The 16,597-nt window shown below is 42.9% G+C and overlaps 1 protein-coding gene across 2 annotated transcripts in view; it reads left to right on the forward strand.

The window, feature by feature from the left end:
- net1 (neuroepithelial cell transforming 1) overlaps positions 1-12,771 on the forward strand; it is a 202,451-nt gene extending 189,680 nt beyond the window's left edge. The window contains exons 1-9 of one of the 2 annotated variants that reach the window (XM_046071627.1): positions 5,393-5,655; positions 8,461-8,568; positions 8,713-8,877; positions 9,321-9,383; positions 9,603-9,776; positions 9,884-10,141; positions 10,255-10,425; positions 10,692-10,878; positions 10,998-12,771. In XM_046071627.1, the coding sequence (XP_045927583.1) occupies positions 5,563-5,655; positions 8,461-8,568; positions 8,713-8,877; positions 9,321-9,383; positions 9,603-9,776; positions 9,884-10,141; positions 10,255-10,425; positions 10,692-10,878; positions 10,998-11,470 (1,692 nt within the window). In that variant the 5' untranslated portion in view covers positions 5,393-5,562 and the 3' untranslated portion in view covers positions 11,471-12,771. Of the gene's footprint in view, positions 1-5,392; positions 5,656-8,460; positions 8,569-8,712; positions 8,878-9,320; positions 9,384-9,602; positions 9,777-9,883; positions 10,142-10,254; positions 10,426-10,691; positions 10,879-10,997 lie in introns of those variants that run through there. The other variant, XM_046071625.1, reaches the window with a different exon arrangement.
- Positions 12,772-16,597: the final 3,826 nt, after the last annotated feature.

Here is a 16,597-nt window from a genome sequence, read left to right on the forward strand (position 1 = left end):
CCTTTGACCTCATGATTCTCATTTGCTCTGACATGCACTGTGAGCTGTAAGGTCTTATATAGACAGGTGTGTGGCTTTCCTAATCAAGTCCAATCAGTATAATCAAACACAGCTGGACTCAAATGAAGGTGTAGAACCAACTCAAGGATGATCAGAAGAAATAGACAGCACCTGAGTTAAATATGAGTGTCACGGCAAAGGGTCTGAATACTTATGACCATGTGATATTTCAGTTTTTCTTTTTTAATAAATTTGCAAAAATTTCTACATTTCTTTTTTTTCTGTCAAGATGGGGTGCTGAGTGTACATTACTGAGAAATAAAATGAACTTTTTTGATTTTTGGAAAATGGCTGCAATGAAACAAAGAGTGAAAAATTTAAAGGGGTCTGAATACTTTCCGTACCCACTGTGTGTGTGTGTGTGTGTGTATATATATATAAAATAATCTAATAATGATAAGGCTAATGCTTGCAGTTCAAGCTGTTCAATATTATTGTAAAGCTTTGCATTTGGGTGTCATCGCAAATGATTTTGCATGTTTGATTGTGTTTGCAGAGCACTTAACTTCAGTTCAACCTTATCTCCACATGCTAGCATTTTGGCTCAGGGGATAGCAGTCAGTGTATTTGGTCGGTCCCCCTAGCTATGGTAATTAAGTAACTGGGTAGGATGAAGTGGATAAAGGTGGTCAGTTTAGACATTGGTCCTTTTACAAAACACCTTTGAGATTTTAAAAAATGTTACCACAAATATAGTACATTTATTGATCACACATGTTAGTCATCCTCTTGAAGTTTTAAAAGAAGAAGTGGGCGACTTACGTAAAAGTCATAGTGGAAATCTACCCTTACTCATAAATGGCCAGGAAATTTATCAGGTGGAGTACAACACATTCTTTGGTGTAACTATCTGCTCTTCTTTAAAGTAGGAAATCAAGAGTACAGAAGTACTTTCTTTTTAAGATATCCGGAAAAGCTTTCAATATCACAGGAAGGTGTGATGCAGTTTAATAATGCTGGGATGAAGAGCATCCTCACCTTCGGAAATGACTGTGTTGTATGGAAACACCTCCGCACAAGACATGAAACATCTGGACAAAATGGTACGCACTGGATCAAAAGCCATTGGCCAGGAGCTACCATCTCTTGCTGAAATGTCCACCATTAGACTACAGGAAAAAGGGCCACATTATTCTTCATGACTTCTCTCACCCTATAGTGTAATAGCTACCATGAAGTAAAGGGTTTGTAAAAACCTCAAATTTATGACGCCTCATATTATATCACCCAAATTTACTGTGGAACTTCCCTAATCCCTCCTGTATTCAGACTATCTACCTGTCTGCTGGCTGTGCAGCTCGCTGTGAGGTAATAGTTAACTTAAGTAGATGAATAAAGGTGTCACCCTGCCTACCACAGGCCTGGGCCTGCCTTCACATCATGCCTGAGTGCCTTTTATTGCCAGTAAGAATGTTGTTGCAATAAGAATTTCACTTTAAAGGATGCCCACGTTGTTTTACGTTTCATTACAAGATGTGCGTCATAACTTAAGCCTGTATTCCTGGACAATCTCAAAGCTTGAAAATGAAACTTCTTCTGCTTTCATTTTACTGAAAGTCTGCATGTTAACGCTGAAAGAATACACAGGATAGCATTTACATTTACATTCTGTCGCCCAGTACCACACATACAGAACATCTATATGTGTCTGTGCCAATACCACCATTACCAATTACTTAATAATAGCTTGGCGAATTATTTCTTTAGATTTGTATCTGTCCGCTCAAGCTTTATCATTGTATCAGTTTGTTCAGTTTACAAAGCGCCCGCAGTTTCAGTGTGAGTCTTTGTTACTTTGCTGTGTTTGGTAGCAACCAGGGCTGCTCTGGGTGTGTGAACATTGACAAAACAACAATAAAGAGAACAAGAAAGCTGTGTTGAATAACTCAAAGATGTTAGTCTGGTTTGAAACTGTGGTTTTCATTGTTTCTACAGGCTGCGAGTCATGTGATTAGATCACAGTGTATATCTTCTGTCTCCTCATCTTTATTTAATTGTAGCCACAGAACGTGGAGGTATTTATAGCTCCTTGCCCTCAGAACAGAAAGCTTTATTGATAGTAGAAGATCTCTCAATCACACCCTAACTGGGGGCCTTGTGTAGAAACACTTCTAAACCCTCTGTGGAGGTGGTTCTGAACTTCAATATTCCTTTAATATTCAAGTTAGAGGAATATAACAAATGCAGATGCCCCTTTCAGAAATGGGCATCAATATTACCTAAATGTGACGACAGTTTAACATGTGGGTTTCGTGTATAAATAAATTTAAATAACTGTGAAACATTTATCACCCAACCATCTCATGGGGAAAAAATAATATCGGTTTAATAAAGCACAAATCACTGTGAGAGAAGCCCTTTTAAGATTTTGCTCATGTCAGATTAGGCTGTAAAAATGTTTTAAAAGAAAAATATAACCATGTACCGCCACATGTCTAATTCTTATTGTTTAATAAGCTACAGTATTATTTTATTCATGTCAATTGCATTGGAAAAATCAAACAACATCCAGCAAAATGCTTTTCAAACAGCTTGTGAGCGACCAGTAATTAAGGCTCATCTTAGTGTCTTGCTGTCATACGCTTGTGCACTGGACATTATAACACTGGCAGTTGCATGTGCTATCTGATAGCATTAAATGATGAAACTCGTGAGAAAATGAATTAGGGGACTGACTGTAAGAAGTGAGTCAAGCGTCCTGCACACTGGGAGATGACACTCGTGCAAGCATTGTGGGTCTTTCTGTGATCTGTAGTCATGTCTGGATACAATTATGTGACTGATATTCAATAGAGTTGTCTAACGTTTTTACTTTAAAAGCAGTATTCCAAGGAGCACTGAAGCTCTTCTTGGGAGCCTGTGGTGGAGCAATAATCATTTTGTGGCTCAATTAAAAAGTGACTGATCTGATAGGTCAGTTGTTGCTACCCAGAAAGAAGAAATGTTCCAGCACCCCTCCTTTCTATTGCTGCTGCCCTCCATCAGCAGAGGGCAGCAGCATTTCCCCTGTCTCTTGTTTTTTAAGTCAGTCAGCAGTCTTTCTTTGTCCATAGTTGTCTGCTTATTGCCGTCCCCAGAGCTGTAATTAGGCTCTGCCTATCCTGTACTCACTGCTGTTGATGCGAAGGTTAAGTTGAGCTCAGCCAGTCAGGCCCCTGAGGCTCAGTCCGTCCCTGGCACGGCATAGGTTAGACAGCGGTGAGCCTTCGCCTCTCACTGCGTGACTCATCCTACCACTCTGAGCGCAGACTGCCGTTTGTGTTTTTGGAGCGTAAATCCCAACTGTACTCCAGCTGCATGTTAGTGTGACTAGAGGCGAAGAGGCCAGGCAGGTCCAGCCACGTTGTGTCTAGTTTTTGTGCTCTGGCCGGGCTAGACGTACAGCTGATTCAACCCCGAGGTCTTTCAGAGTGAGTAACAGCAAGACTGCATACAGCGTCTTCTGAAGGCACGCGCAGAACACACACAGACAAACAGATCCATTTTTATTAGAGCCTCTCTGACTCCTCAGTCTGCATAGTTTTTTTCGCTCTGCTGTGATCTGTACAATTTGTTCTGAGACTAAAGTAACTTGATTCATGATGCCACTCCACTTTGTTTTGGGGACTTGGCGTCCTGTTGGTCTGCAGCAGATGAGCCCCTCTCACTGCTCTGTCAACAAACCCAAAGAAAAACGTGTCAACGTGTATACACCCCAATCAGCATCTGTCTTTTGTCACCCAAAGCAACAGCATGAAGCCTGTGTCCTGTTTCTCACCTTCATGTCGACCCAGGGGGATGGAGTAGAGCCATGAACAGACTTGTCCATTTGCCCAAAACATAGACACACATTATGACACCCTGCCATGCAGCACCTCAACATGAGCTACCCCATCAGACTTAACACCTCCACTTTTTGCTGTGCATTTGTGCGCCAGCTGTATGGGCATGTAGAAAATGGGGCTTCAGGTGTGGTTGTCCTTCAGCCATGTGTCCGTGCCTGTGGGTGTGCAAATATGCATGAAAAAGAGCAACAGGTTTGATTTCGGTTTCAGAATGCTTCTTTGTCTTTAGTGAAACTGGCAAACATGTTGCCCTTTTCTGCCCTATTAGACCAATCAACATATGGCAGTCGCACCGGACCCCCTCCGCCTCCTCTCCCCCTCCAGTGGCATTCAATATACAAGTTTCAGTTTAGCATCTGGCTGAGTGTGTCACACTGCCCCCCCCCCCCCCATTTATATTCTAATTGATCACCTCCCCCAGTTCAGCTGATGAGATTCAGAGGACAGCAGGGAGCGACGACTGCTTTGATTAATGGGCTAACAAGAAATAGCCATGTAAATATTACTTTGTAGTTTGTTCATTAAAAGTACAAAACAGAATTCATTTGGAGCACGTGCCATGTCATTTGACTTTTATGTCAACAAGACTGTAACGCTCGTTAGTGATTACAGCAATGTAGTAAAATGAAGTTAGTATTGAAGCCGTGTTTTGGCTGGTTTCTGAACTTTCCTTGCAGTTATTAGTCTCAGCAATTAGTCTAACTAACAACTAAAGTTTTGGTGTATTGCTGCTTTATTATCATTTATATTTCAGCCTGATTATCTAAAATTGTTTTATGCTTTATGCAAGTAAATAAATAAAATGTTTAGAAAGATATAAAACAGCAACCATTTTAGCTTGATAAATTACTTAAATGATTATAAAACTTGTCAGGTTAATTGTTTCAGCTCTAATAGTAAACATCAACAGTAATTTCCAGGTAAATTTACTGTTCAAAAAGTAGCATTTTTTTATTTGCTCATGCTGATGTCTTTGATAGTAAAGCTAATTGAACAACAGAAGCGTCGGTAGCAGATCTGTTTACAACTCTTGTAACCAGATGTGAAGACTGATTGCCAGTAATGTTTCTGTTATGTGTTTATGTAAAAAAAACAAAAACAAATATCTGCTGAAAAGTTCTCACAGTATCAGTTTTTTTGACCCTCAAATATAAAAATTTGCACAAAACTGTCAGACTTTACTGCTTAACCCAGTTTCCTAAGAAAATCTCATATAACCTTAGATAGGGTTTAGTCTTCTTCCAACTTTCATTTAGCCTCATCAGGGTTGAATATGTCAGCTGCTTTTGGCAGTAAGCTTCACCCGTGATCTTAAAAAGAATCACTACTCTTTTCACCAGCCTGCGGGCAGCTGCTCCTCACTTCCATGTAAACCTGCCTGCCTCATCTGCAGCCATGCGGGCTGAGCAGAGCTCCTCCCCCCCGTCTCTCCTCCTGCTATAAAGCCCTCTCTCCCTCCGTCCACCTCAGACCAAAGTTTAGAAAGTGTGTGTGAGGAGAGCTTTCAGAGAGCTCCAGCCCATGAGGAAAGAACACGGGGGGAAGGGGTATTTATTTTTTTAGGGTATTTTACTCACACCACCTTTGATTTTTATCAACTTATTTTTTCTCTGACGTGGATTACTTGGAGCTGACTCGCCAGGATTAAAATAAGGATATAGTGTTTTGACTGAAAGCTATGGTGGCTTACGATGAACTGGGTAGCTTGGTGCCTATCAAACGGACTCTGCAAGTGATAGACTACCAGAACCAAGCCAACAAAGAGTCAGAGGTGAGAATGCACATGATGGCGGTGTTTGATGATATTTTACTTTGTTTAGCTGTTACCTGTTTCTTTCAGTAAGTGTTTGACCGGAACTCATGCATATGAAGTCATATCTTTGTCAGACTGTGAGTGAATCAGCGCCTAACCCTGTTTTTATCTCACTTGGGCACACACTGCTTGTGTTTGGTCTTTCAGTTGCCTTGTGCCCGTAAGATCAGACTTTGAACTTTGTGACTGGGCACTAAAAGCAATGCTTGAGATACTGCCTAACCTGGAAATGTTAATCATTGAATTGCTCTGCACCTATGAAGTAGTGAATAGTGAACTGACCCCCCTCAGTGTTGTGTATTCCCTGTCCGTTCTTAAGTATGCATCCTAGCAGGCAGCTCAGCCTTGGTGGGATAGGGAGAGTTCAGGACAGTCAGTAAACTCAAAGTAGCACAAACAGCGAAGCAACAGGGGGCAAATTCTCAATAAACAACTGCATCCTTTTAGTTCAGCCCTGTCTAGGATTACACTGCTTTTGGCCTCTGGCATTTTAAGTGAAACCAGGTGATCTTTCATGCAAATTCAGCACAGCAGCCTGAGAGGATTCCTTCAGCTGCAAATTCAGGTGTGCTCTCTTTACTTTACTAAAAGCCACTACTTAGTTCCTTCCTTCCCCTTTTAAGGCATGCATAGTTCTCTTTCAGAATAGACCGCAGGAAGATGTGGTTTCATTGACAGTAAACCACTTGATAAAGCAGAAGGACAATTCATGAAGCGAATCCTGATTTCACAGAAATCCACAATTGAGACACTCTTGTAGAATGACACAGGGTTGTTTCCTATGCTGTCTTACTGATGACCATGACTCTTTCATTTGTGCTCTGGCAGTTCTGTTCTCAGCTCCTATCAGCTCAGGCTGTGCTGTAATTGCAGGGACATCTGGGGTATGATCTCACAGCACTCACAGGGTTACATCAAAGAGAAAACGCAGGAAGGGAGCTTTTAGGGTTCCCTGAAAAAACTCCCGATGTTTATGTGGTTGTAATCTTAGGTTAGGAGTTTAAGGAGCACACCACACATGTACAGTATGTATGTCTGGGTTCATTGTTCCACTGATAATGGTTGTCAAAGCATCAGCACAAACCCCGGATCTGTCTGGTTTCCTGAAGTGAGCCAGACTTGCTGTACCTCCATGGAGTTCGTGGGTCAAACTGCTAGGAATAGCAACTTTCCCCGTCTGCCTGCACTGTTGCACTTAACAGCTGATAAACAAAGAGTGGGACTAGTGGCCCTGTGTTATTCTGGGGCCGGTTCCCAAAGGACAGGAAGGGCACAGTAGCCATCATACGTTTCCAATATTGACTTTGGAACCCCCCGCCCTCCTGTAACTTGTGCTTTTGACTTTATTTTCTTTGTCTACTAAAAGATCGCAAATTGGAGTCTGGCATGTCTAGTCCCCACAGAGAAGTCAAAATATTCTCTTTGCATGTAGACCGCAGTCAAAGCAGTTGAAATGTGGAATATTTTAGCTGACCTCTGCCACTAGAGGGCTTCCTGGGTTCTCCAGGCCGTCTGGCTGTTCTGGTCCAATGTGGAGACCCTGACCACAGTGGACCGTGACTTGACCGCAGCTCACAGGCCACACCAGACTGAGCTGATCTGTTCCACAGCTGTGTCCGTAGGGCCCGGAGCCTCAATGGCTGCTCTGTTTCCCCGATTCGCTGAGCCAAGGCAAAATCCCATTTGGCCTGAGTCAGGAGAAAACACTAGCAGCTTTTAACGGTGCAGTGTTCGAATGTGTTTGTTCTTAAAATGCTAAATGTTAGGGGAATGCAAACTTAGGAAATGCTAATTATGGCTGTGGCTGTCCCATGGTGTTTTTTGTTGAAGAGGCTCTGTGGGCTGAAATCATTACCTTAGATCTTCAGGTCTTTGATTCCTGCAGCCTGTTGTTGTTGGCACAAGGCCGAGCAGCTCTCTTGGGGGAGGGGGGTCACCTGGCCTAGGTGTAGTGCTGTTCTCACGCGAGGCCTCTTGAAGAGCCTGTCTCAGCTCGCAGTCATAAACACCACCTTGCATCCCCTGCAACGCTGCACCGTGTAAACACTTGAGAGAGGGCAGATTCACTGTCTTTCTATGACTGTTGGGCCTATCGCTGACTTACAGCGGCGGTCCGTGTAACTTAACAGTCCTGACACACTGCCACGCTGTCGCTGTTGCTTTTTGTCTCTGGGAAAGGGAGTTAAAGAGCTGGAGCAATCAGGAAGCGTTTATCTCACGCTGTTTGAGTGATGGTACGGATCCATTCTCAAGTGGTGTTGTAGCTGTTGCCGGGCCAGATAGTAGCAGAGTGTGTGCGGGGAGGGGTGTTGAACAGCTGAGAGCAGGGTCTCGTGCATTCCTGGCATTCCTCCAGAACCCCTTCCCCTCCAGATCAGGAGTCATAAAGGGTCTTTGTGCTCAGTGGGCTGTCCTGGCTCAAAACTCTTCACATGATGGAGCCAACAGCTGCTGGAGCTGCTTCCTCCTCCGCAGTATGTCTGTCTGCTGGTCCGCCAGTCTGACTGCAGCTCGACCTCAGCTCCAGCTACTCCTGTCTCCTCGCAAGGACTGGGGTCAGTAATGAGGATTTATGACCCGACTTATCACAAGGAAGTCATAAGGGAGTTACCGCTGAGGTCTCTGTGAAAATCTCACAGTTGGCATTACTGATCGGTTCGTTCAGTGCTGCTGCACACAGAAAGAACAGTTGAGAGTTTTCTTTGACATGAGCTATGACAAAATTTACTTATCTGTCCTTCCATTTTTCTCCTGCTTCTTCAGGAACCCAGCAACAAGCGTGTCCGTCCTCTCGGCAGGGTGACGTCGCTAGCCAACCTAATCTCTCCGGTGAAGAACGGGGCCGTCCGGCGCTTCGGCCAGACCATCCAGGTAAGCTGCCGCGACATCCCACAAAAAGAGTTCCTCAGTGCAAATAACACCTCTTTGTTGTTGTTGTTCTGTATGTTGCATTAAACAATTGGCTTCCAATTGCAACACATCTAACATCTGGGGCTTCCTCTTTCACATCTGCAGGCCTCCTTCCGGGGAGATGGTAAGTCGCCGGTCGTGCCCCAGAAGCCTTGCAGCAAGGCAGCGGCCCCTACACCGCCCAAAAGGAGGAACAGTACACTGTGGTCGGAGACGCTAGACGTCCACCAGAAAGGAGCTTTCTCCACCAAAGAGATCAAGCGACAGGAGGTGAGAATCAGCACTGAGACAAGTTATAGATAAATGAGTGTGCAAAGTCAGAAATCTAGACCGTGGGCACTTCTAGCTGTCTACCAGACTAGTTTCACACATCCCCGTGGTATTTGTGTCAAATAGTCTAAATGTGGCTAAAAGCCACCCATGGCTCATTTCCTAGTCTATGTAAACTCACATATACTTTACAAGCCAACAGACTAGCGCTCTCCTGCCCTACCTACCCACCCCCACTTGTCCTGCATATGTCAGACATCTTAGCCAACTGTCAGAAGTAGAGGGAGAGAGCAGTCATTGAAGCCAAAGATATCGAAGTTGACCTCAGTCATTTGGCACCAGTGCAGTTTTAGATTTTGTCTACTGGAAACTGGTTGCAATAATGTAATGACATCCTGATTCATGTGGTTTGCTAAAAAAGTATCTTTCCTCCCTTTTCTCAGGCCATATTTGAGCTGTCTCGTGGAGAACAGGACCTGATCGAGGACCTCCAGCTCGCACGCAAGGTTTGTACTTTTGATTCTCTGAGGCAGAGGGAGTACATATAAAGCAAACAGATTAATTCAGAGTCTGGCAGGCCTTCCACATAGCCCAGCCAGGAACTATAAAAAGACAGGAATTATTCCTGTGTCTTTCTCTTGTAACCCTAAATCTGTTCAATAGCTATTCTTAACATCTGATGGGATGTTGTTATTTGACTGTTTTGGCTCTGCTCCCGTGCACAGGCGTACCATGACCCAATGCTGAAGCTCTCCATTATGTCCGAGGAAGAGCTCACGCACATCTTCGGCAACCTGGATACCTACATCCCTCTGCATGAGGACCTCCTGGCACAGCTCTCCAAAGCCACAGGGCCAGATGGGACAGTGGGCCAGATTGGACAAATTGTCGTAAGCTGGGTAAGTGTCCTGTCACAAAATACCTCAACCTCTTCATTCTGTTAAAAGTCAGCTGAGTTTTCAGTAAGGAAGGCGGCATTAGTAAAAGTGTCCCGCCTCTCCTCCAGCTGCCTAGGCTTAACGCCTACAAAGACTACTGCAGCAACCAGCTAGCAGCCAAGGCACTGCTGGACCAGAAGAAACAGGACCGACGGGTGCAGGACTTCCTGCAGCGCTGCCTTGAGTCGCCCTTCAGCAGGAAGCTGGACCTGTGGAGCTTCCTGGACATCCCACGCTCTCGACTGGTCAAGTACCCACTGCTTCTCAAAGAGATTCTGAAACACACTCCCTCGGAGCACCCAGACGCTGCCAGCCTGGATGAAGCGGTAAGTCGTGGATACCAATTTGTTTAATCCAGAGTGTGGCATTATCTTGAGATTGATTGGTGAGATCTTTAAAAGGTGACCGAAGCTAATATTTTGATTCCTTGTGTGTTCAGATCACCATCATCCAGGGTGTGCTGTCTGACATCAACATGAAGAAGGGAGAGTCTGAGTGCCAGTACTACATAGACAAGCTGGAGTATCTGGATGACAGGCAGAGAGACCCTCTCATCGAGCAGTGCAAGAGCCTGCTGTGTCACGGGGAGCTACGAAACAAAAGCGGCACGGTGAGGAAAACAATCACGCACCTTCCTCTCATCAACACACTGCTCCTTCGGCTGCTTCTTCACTCATCAACACAAGCCTCACACACCATATAAGGCAATCGGGCTGTAACTGCCTGCTTCACTGACAGCCAACCATCCTATGATTTAAGCAAATGAGAATGTACTTTGATAACTGTAAACAGCTTCCAGACAACTTTTTTTGGTGGCTATGTAAAATATCAGTGCTCTGGTTTCAATGTTTTTGTTTGTTTTTTGTTTCCTTACAGAAGCTGCATGTGTTCCTGTTCACCGAGCTGCTGGTCCTGACCCGTCCCGTCACCCGGAACGAGCGCCACTGTTTCCAGGTTTACCGGCAACCAATCCCGGTGCAGGATCTTGTGTTGGAGGACCTGCAGGACGGAGATGTCAGAATGGGCGGCTCCTTCAGAGGCGCTTTTAGCAACGCAGACAAAGGTGAGGCCGGTGTCAAAAACGTCAAAATGTTCATAGCAGTTCATGTAGCAACATAGATTGTCTTCTGTCAGATATATCTATTTGCTAATTCTAAAACACTTTTTCCACTTTCTCCACAGCCAAAAATATTTTCCGTGTGCGTTCCCATGACCCAAGCCAGGCGCAGTCCCACACGCTGCAGGTCAATGACGTCTTCCACAAGCAGCAGTGGCTCAACTGCCTCCGCAGCGCCATTTCCGTCTACAGGCCCCTCAGCCAGCCCTCCACACCCTCCACACCCTCCACACCCTCCCCGCCTGCAAGCGACGCTCGCTCCAAGCGACGCCCTTCCTCCGCCTCCGCCATCGTACACATGGAGGAAGCAGACGAGAACTGCCCACAGCCGGCCTCTCAGTCTGCCCCCAGCTCGCCGTGCAACAGCACAACCTCCAGCCCCACCACGACGTCCCCTTCATCCTGCTCCTCCTCAACGTCTTCGTTGACGACATCATCATCTTCATTGTCGCCACTCTCCTCACTCACATCACACAAAACCAAAAAGGAAAAGAAGTCTCTGTGTTCCTTAGGGAAGAGAAAAGAGACTATGGTGTGAACTGAGGTGAAAGGAGAAAATGGACTCCTGGACAGATATTTTTTGTACATCAATGTTTAAAACCAAAACTATGGAGGAGCGTGGGACTTGTATTTATGTGTGTCTGCGTGCGTATTATTAAAACAGTGTTCTATGTTACTGTCCTCTTCGGCAGCTATTTATCTTACACCTCCATCCAAGTGCACCCCACAGAGACAGTATTCTGGAGAGACGTGCACGGCTTCATACCAGCTCTACAAAGGGAAGCATAAGAAGCAAACACACATGAATCTGTCATGAGTTTGTTGATTTCTTGAAGATAGAGGTGGTGCATTCAATCCTGTTTACTATTAATTTGATATTTAAGCATTATTTAGACCTTATGGGGGGGGCTAATGAAAGTTTTACATTTTTATATCATAAAATGTATTGTATTTTTTTAGGACTCATAAAGCAGCACTGTTTTAGTTTTTAGGTGAAGTTGTTTGAAACTTCGAGCATGCTTAGCAGGCCAGAAAGGAAGTGAACCCCCCAAAACAGTGAGATGTACTACACTAAGTTCCATATTTCTCTGTAAAGGTCTGATGACGTCTTATTTTTTATACATTCCTTTAATGACGGATATTAGGATCAGAACACTATTTTATTTTCTGCATTTACTGCAGTCAGAGGCATTAATTTAAATCCAGCAACAGATGAGATTTCAGTTTCTCTCTAGAACAAAGACATCACTATGAAGTGTGTTAGCAAATTATTCAATGTCAAAATCATGTCTGAGAAGAGATGAGGAATTTTGTTTTGAAACAAAATTTTGAACTGAGCCATGTTGGTTTTTGAAAAGCTGACTTTTCAGAATGAAACATCACTTTTCAGTGTAGCATCTTGCATGGAGCTTTGGTTGTGAACACTGCTTGCACCAGTTGAGGCAGCAGGGTGTATTTACATGTCCTGACAGACAGGACAGTTAAACATGTAAAAGACTGGTTGAAAATAAGAGAATATTGTTGAAGGTTGAAGAGAAAAGATGGATAAAGGTGTTTTGGAACTGCAATAGATTGTCAATGCAAGACATTAACCTCTATTAACTTTTTGTATAAGTTAATATGATATCTTGCTCAGAGATGGTGAAAATCAAATGAATTGTGTAATTGATGGAAAAAAGTATGTAGGGGACGGGAGACAAAAGAAGGCTTTTGTATGTCTGTACAAGATTGTTTTGCTGTTGAGATGAAAAAAAAGAAAAGTGAAAAGGGCAACTTGCTTGTCAAGAACTGTATGTAATTAAAAGAACATTAAAGATCTGTGTAAGATTTGCAACTGAACTTTTGGTTTAATGTCCATTTTTCTTTACTGTGAGTTAATGCCTTAGCTCAGTGTTTTGGGAAATGCTGTTACTCGTTTTCTTGATAACTTAAATAGGAACACGGATACCGGCCTCATATCTGTATACTGAACATGAAGCTAGAGCAAGTAGCATAAAGACTGGGAACGGAGATAAATGACGAGTGTCTATTCACAAAACGGGATACCAGAAACTCTAAAGCTCACTAGTTTACAGGATATATCTTGCATGTTTAATGTGGGGTTGTGTGATGAACTGTTTCTTAACAAACAGCAGACTTCTTTGAGTCTCTGCTGGCTTCTGCAAAAACCACTAATTATCGTTTTTGTACGATTAATCAAATGAGAGAAGGTTTTAGTAGGTGTGTATTGGACACCCATGTTCTAGTAGCCTTAGTAGCCTTAATGCTAAACTAAGCTAATCGACTACCAGTATTCACTCTAAACCAAAACCTAAGATTGAAAAAGGAAACGTTGGTATTGATTCACCAACAAAATATTTAGATTAAAACTGAAAGAAGTTCCACTGAAAAATAAAATAAATAAAAAATTATCTTATTTTATTATTTATATTTTGCATCCATCTTCAGATTTTTTTCTTCCTGTTAGGTTTTTGTACGATGTCGTTTTTTTTTAAGTGACTAGTTATCAGTTTCAGCTCTGACACCATTTTGGGGTGGAGGGTGCAGGGAGAGTGTGATTTATACCTGCACACTAAAAAGAGAATGTCACTTTTCCTGAACCAACGGTCCGCTCCGTGTCTACACACCTAGCATATAACAATGGGTTCCACTAGTTCATGCCAGAGGGTTACTGCAGTCAGTGTGATTGTGGCTGGAGTTCTGCATTTGAAGTTTAGATTCCTGGCATTGTTTTATTATCTGCACTAAGCCTCTGGCATGACCGCACCTATTCCTACGGTTCACCTGGAACTGTCAAATCGCAGGTAAGTCTGTTTCTCTCTGCTAGCTGACATGTATTATAGCTAAAGTTAGCGGCCGGCTTAATGTGAAAATACATTGACAGAGAGAAACTGACTTCACATACTTGCTGTTTGGGAGTTCTTATTGAACTTGTGGAAGTTGTGGGGTGGTGATGGGGCAGTGGATAAGATGCATGCCTTTGGTATGAGAGACCCGGGTTCAATCAACTTCCCACTGTGACACGTCCACCAATGTGTCCCTGAACAAGACACTTAGGCCCCATCCACGCTACTGTGTTTTTGAATTAAAACGGAGACCTTTTGCTACGTTTGCACCTCCTGTCCAGACTAAAACGACGAAAACGAAGACCTAAAACTCCGGAGGGCGTTTTAGTGAAGACGGGCCAAAACTGACGACTTCTGATTTGGTCTTGCAAAGCAGAAACACGATGCTACTGACCGGGTTTTTGACATCATATTTTTATTAAAATATTCTGTACCGCGCAAATAACACTTTTCACATTTGTACTGTGCATGTTCCTTTGTGACGACTCCCAGTCTATATTCCGCCGCCACACTCCCGTGTTACATTCAGTAACAGTCCCAGCTCCTTATTGGTGCATGCAAAAAAAAAAATGGTCTGTATTTATTTATTCTTTCGCCAAATCTTCTGTATGGAATACACCATCTGCTTCATGTTTATACTGGCACACGCATGCCCAGTGCACCTGAACGCGCACTAGATCAGTGTTTTCAGTCGTTTTTAATGTAGACAGAGATCAACTCCAAAACGCAGCTAAAACGCTAGTGTGGACGGAGATTGTATTTGTTTTAATTCTCCGTTTGTAAACTAAAATGGAGTAGTGTGGATGGGGCCTCTAGCTGCTCCAGAGGCGTGCAACCTCTGACATGAATAGCAATTGTAAGTCACTTTGGATAAAAGCGCCAGCTAAATGAGTAAATGTAAATGTAAGTCAATGCAGTAGGAGTACTTTTGAAGCAATAGTTTATTTATCATAAATACAATATTTTCCTCACCTTATCATGCCATAGTAGAAAATGATTATTTTGAAAACTTTAGAATTGAATGTAAAAGAAAAGTTATTGTATATAAGTTGATGTTGGGTTTTGCAGGATCCTCCAACATGACTGTATGCTGTCAATAAAGACTAAATAAAGTTATAATAAACCAGAATTATCCTTTCAATGTTGTTATATAAAGATAAAAAGAGAAACCTGCGGTCCAGACTGGTGATGGATTAGTGAAACCAGTAAGTGTAAAACAAATCCTCTAGTTGAATCTCCTGGAACAATCTGATAATAATAGTAGTGAGGAGTTATTGGGTTGCGCAATACTAGGTCTGAAAGACAGAATGGCAGTATCAGTAAGATATTTTAAAAAGCAGCATCCAACAATTGATTGGTTCAAGGAAGGCAGAAAGAACAAATTTTGGCCACATATGATTTTGACCAATATGACACATATACCAACACATATGACCAATCTGAGAAAGATAGATACTCTGAAGGGTGAAGAAGACTGAACGAGGAAGACATAGAAGAAATTCACAAATTACTCTATTGAATATCTGCTATGTCTTTCTGCTTCAGTCTTATAAAAGGAAAAGCATGAGAACAAATATTTTCCTTGTTGAACTTTATGAGCATTTAATGGCAAACGTTATCTCTGTCATGACCTTTGACATTGTACCAACCTTTAAAGAAGTTCTTGCTGTTTACCTATGAAGACCGTTATTGTGAAAGCATATGGAAGATCCTCTGTCTTACTACACATTTGATCGTGGTTTAAAGTTAAAAGACACAGATTATTTTCATTCAGACCAACAAAAACAATTTAATCAGTAGGAACCGTGCCAGAACTTCACCCTGCTTAAATTATGTATCTCTTTATTTTTGTTAGCCTTTCCTCTATGCGAAGATAGAATGTGGTTGTTTATTTGCGTGAGTGTTGGAAGCATCTGCTGAATCAAAGTGTTGATGAGCAAGCAAATGAAGTGGCTGAGGTTGATTTTAAGATGCCCCACACTCCATAAATTTCACCAGCTGCTGTTACATAAGAAAGTGACTCTTTTGGAGATCTTGCACTTTATATAACAAACACATGCAGCTTTTAACCAGCACCATACTGTTCGGTTTTCTTTAAGCTTAAACAACTAAATTACCCCGGCTGAGAACCAGTCCAGACACAAACACATCAGGACCCTCTCCACAGTGTACCAGAAACTTCTCTCTCAGCAGCTCATCTGTGAGCTATTGAAGGAACTATGGGCCGGATTATTGAGGTACGCAGACAGCTGAGCCTCCTGTCAGTGATCCATCACCAGCACATCCCATGACACTCCAAACAACTCCCTGACAGCTAAAAACTGCCTTCAACGTCAGTATTTGAGTGGTCCTGTGGCCAAAACAAGCGGAAGAGACTCACCGCAAAAGATCAGATAAATTGGGGAAGCAGAAACTTCCCTGACTGGTCTGACTCAGTCTCCCAGTTTCTCTTTTACCAAAACTACATTGTGGAAGTGACCTAATTCTGGACATGAGCTAATCTGACAATGAGCTGAGGTGGCAGATTATGATGATGATGATGATTTCTCTTTTTCTCTATTTTTACCTACCACGGATAAGTCAGCTAATTCTCGTTGCTAACATGTTCATAGTGAGTCCCTCTGAAAATTATCATCTAATTATGCAGTAAGCCTCTTCTCTACAGTGTGTTTAGGATCTTTCAACTTTACTATTATGGTTCACTCATGGCTGTCATCAACCATGTTTCCATTACCAGTAGACAACAGTGTTCAGAGGCTCTGATAAACCCACTGTACACTATCGTCCCAGCACCAAACAGCAAACAGAAAAAGTTATTA

The sequence above is a fragment of the Micropterus dolomieu genome, linkage group LG16 (assembly GCF_021292245.1).
Source record: "Micropterus dolomieu isolate WLL.071019.BEF.003 ecotype Adirondacks linkage group LG16, ASM2129224v1, whole genome shotgun sequence".
Classification (NCBI taxonomy): Eukaryota; Metazoa; Chordata; class Actinopteri; order Centrarchiformes; family Centrarchidae; genus Micropterus; species Micropterus dolomieu.